The following is a 3,063-nucleotide window of genomic DNA, read 5'->3' on the forward strand; positions in this document are numbered from 1 at the left end:
CAGTCTATCAACTTGGGGTTGAAGATTATTAACAAAGCCTTCATTCATCTCCATAAACTTCTTTAGATGAATCTCGATTTTTTTCATATCCGCAATTGTGTCATCTGGCTTGCTGTCATATAGCAGAGCAGGGAGTTCTTTTTTTAAGTCAATCACTTTGGTACAAAGTTTGTGGCCTTCGAAGAAGCATGTGCCACAACAGGGAACCTTGTGATCTTTACACTAGTATTTTATATCTTCTCCATGATGTTCCGAACAGGAAAAGCCTTCTGCAAGTTTCATCGCATTTTCTGGATTACAATATAATTCATCCACACTAATAATGGTATTATCCTTTGATATTTTCTGTCTCCTATGAAGTTTTAGGCAATCTCCGCACATGGCTTCTTTGCAAAATACACAGAACCCTTCAGCGAGAACAGCGTCAACCTCGGTGTTACAAGCGTCACACAAACGACCTACTTTTGATTCCCTTGAGACTGATTGTAATACTGTGTTGGTTGGAAACAAAGACGCCCATTCACTTGTCGGTCTATCCTTTATCGAGGGACTTGCTGAATGTCTACATACTGGACACTTAACAGAACACAACATCGCATGCTTCGTTGCCTCTGTTGTTATGTGAGACTGTAAACACTTCTCACAAAAAGAGTGGGCGCACGGCAGCTGTCTGGGTAGGTTGAACTGTTCCAAACATATTGGACAACAAGGCACATCTTCAGTCTCTATTTTAGCATCCGCCATTTTGAACAAGATACCATTATATAAACTTGCAAAGAACCATGACAAATCCACTGTCAATCTATTTGTGCCACCTAATAATAGATACTTCCCCTGACTAACGGTGTTTTAAGTTCAAAGTTTCTATTTGTAAAGCATGGGCATGCTCGATTAGTCCATACCGATACATAAAATGCTTTATGTGTTCCAAGTTCTCCTTCTAGACGTTTCGTACTGTTCCAGAATTCATTTCTAGAAGATACTAAAGCTTCCTGTTTTCTTCGAATATTTTTTTTTAACACTTATTTTAATACTGGATTGAGGATAATTATTTTCCCATTATGCTCCATCAATTTTTTTGGCAGCCAAGAACATTCCAGTGTATTCAAATCTTACAAAATCATATGTTAATTTATAATCTCCTCCAAAAGGAACTCACAGTGAAGTTCATGCCATAGGTTATAACGTATTATACTGTAACCAATTCAAGATTCAATGGGTCAGAAACTTCACTTCCGGTCATGTAGCATTTTCTCTAAATAAATAAGTATTTCACACTTCAATACAGGAAAATTTACATTTTCAAAGGAGAATAGTGAACCCGTCTTGCACGAGGGAAATCAGCAGCTTATATGGATGATCTCGTGTCCCATTTCCATTTCCTGTACATGAGGTAGAGAGATCAGTGGAAACGTTGAAAGCAACAAATTTAAAATAAAATGTTTGCTATCTAAGGAAACTAACAATGATTTCCATCAAATAAATTGATCTTATTTGTTTCATAGACATCATTCTTCATTCAGATATATTATATATAATATTGTAACGGCGGAAATACATCGAGAGTATGCTCAGAAATGATTTGTGCAAAATTTCATTATTATTAATGATGGCAGTTAAACTTAGTCGTGACACTTCAATTAATATTGTTACACAATTTTTTTAAAATATAAAGTTTGCTTTGAATTCGCTTCTTGTATGTTCTAATTCATGAATAATCATGATATCAAGTTTTTTTTAACTTAAAAAGGCCCCAAAATGCCTTTTTAAATTGGACAATCTGAGAAATAAATAGAGGTTTCGCATCTAAAAATGGAATATGGCAATGAATAATTGGTGAGGTGATGCATATATGAGCAGCCGGACAGGAAAACTTTAGAGAATTATTTAAAAGAAAATGTGTCGGCTGCAAAAGATAATTTTATTTGTGCATTGCTGTCTTTTTCTAGTCTTCTTGGTTTAAACACTTGGTTTCAATGTTCTAAGGCAGCAAATCCAGTAAGATTTATTTTTTTTAAAAAAATTAAAAAAAAGACAGGAAAATAATAAGTAGACCTCGAGAGCTTTCACAGTCATGTCGTGGTAATATTTGTTTCAAGACCCTATTGTGCATAGAAAGAAGCCAAATTTGAGATAGTTTGTTGCTGTTGACCAATGAAGTACTTTGTGTCCATAAATAGGATTGTACCGCCTCCCCCATCCACAGGCATTAGACCTTGGGGGGGATGGTACAATCCAATTTATGGACATGAACTAATACTAAACATATAAACCCAAAATGGACGAATATATTGATACTTGGAAATGATCACTATTGCTCTTCATAAATACCGGTATGGGAGGAAAATTGAAATGAATAGACCAGATTAAAATCATTTGGTGGCTTTGTTTGGACAGGTTTGTAAATGCCTTGGTTATACCATGTAAAATGTAAAGATGCAGCACATGTTGGGTTTTAGGGGTAAATAATAGTGGAGAAATGATGGACTATTCACTTGGTGATGGAAAATGCAAGGACATCAGACAGGGCATACTTTGTAAGGGACACATACTTTTTTCAGTTTTTCACAGTGATTCACCCAATCTTGAATATTCAGAATAAAAAAAAAACTAAGATTCTTTCATCTTTGTCTTTCCTGCTTTAGTTTGTTACTTATTTCCAATGGTGCCATCATCACTGGTTAATGTTTTGATTTTTTCTACAAGAAAATATATAGTAAACCATGTAGGGATATGTAGCTGTCATACTTTGACTGTAGAATTAGGAAAATCTGCCATTTAATATCCATGTACCACTACATTCCTTGTAACCTCAATGCATCATCAGGGATGTTGCCGGAACCTGTGAATGCAGTATTGATACAAAATTTATATGAATTTGCAGACTTCAAGAGCAGTGTTATAATGACAACTCCTATAAATGAGTTTAAAGTCATACATATATAAATGTACTCTGTGCAGCATACAATTTGTATTTTATTATTTATATATGGAGCAGGATGAAAGAGAGATATTGAATTGTTAGGTAAATATTAAATGATCGCTGGTTCCTCCCTATCTCCT

General features: G+C 34.9%; 1 protein-coding gene across 1 annotated transcript; it reads right to left on the reverse strand.

Moving 5' to 3' along the window:
• Positions 1-222: 222 nt before the first annotated feature.
• On the reverse strand, positions 223-744 carry LOC149770056 (E3 ubiquitin-protein ligase TRIM45-like). Its single transcript, XM_089949463.1, has one exon. The coding sequence runs from the start codon at positions 742-744 to the stop codon at positions 223-225; it is 522 nt and encodes a 173-aa protein (XP_089805589.1).
• Positions 745-3,063: the final 2,319 nt, after the last annotated feature.

Source organism: Sinohyriopsis cumingii, unplaced genomic scaffold, assembly GCF_028554795.1.
Source record: "Sinohyriopsis cumingii isolate HCF-2022 unplaced genomic scaffold, ASM2855479v2 utg002801l, whole genome shotgun sequence".
In the NCBI taxonomy this organism is placed as follows: domain Eukaryota; kingdom Metazoa; phylum Mollusca; class Bivalvia; order Unionida; family Unionidae; genus Sinohyriopsis; species Sinohyriopsis cumingii.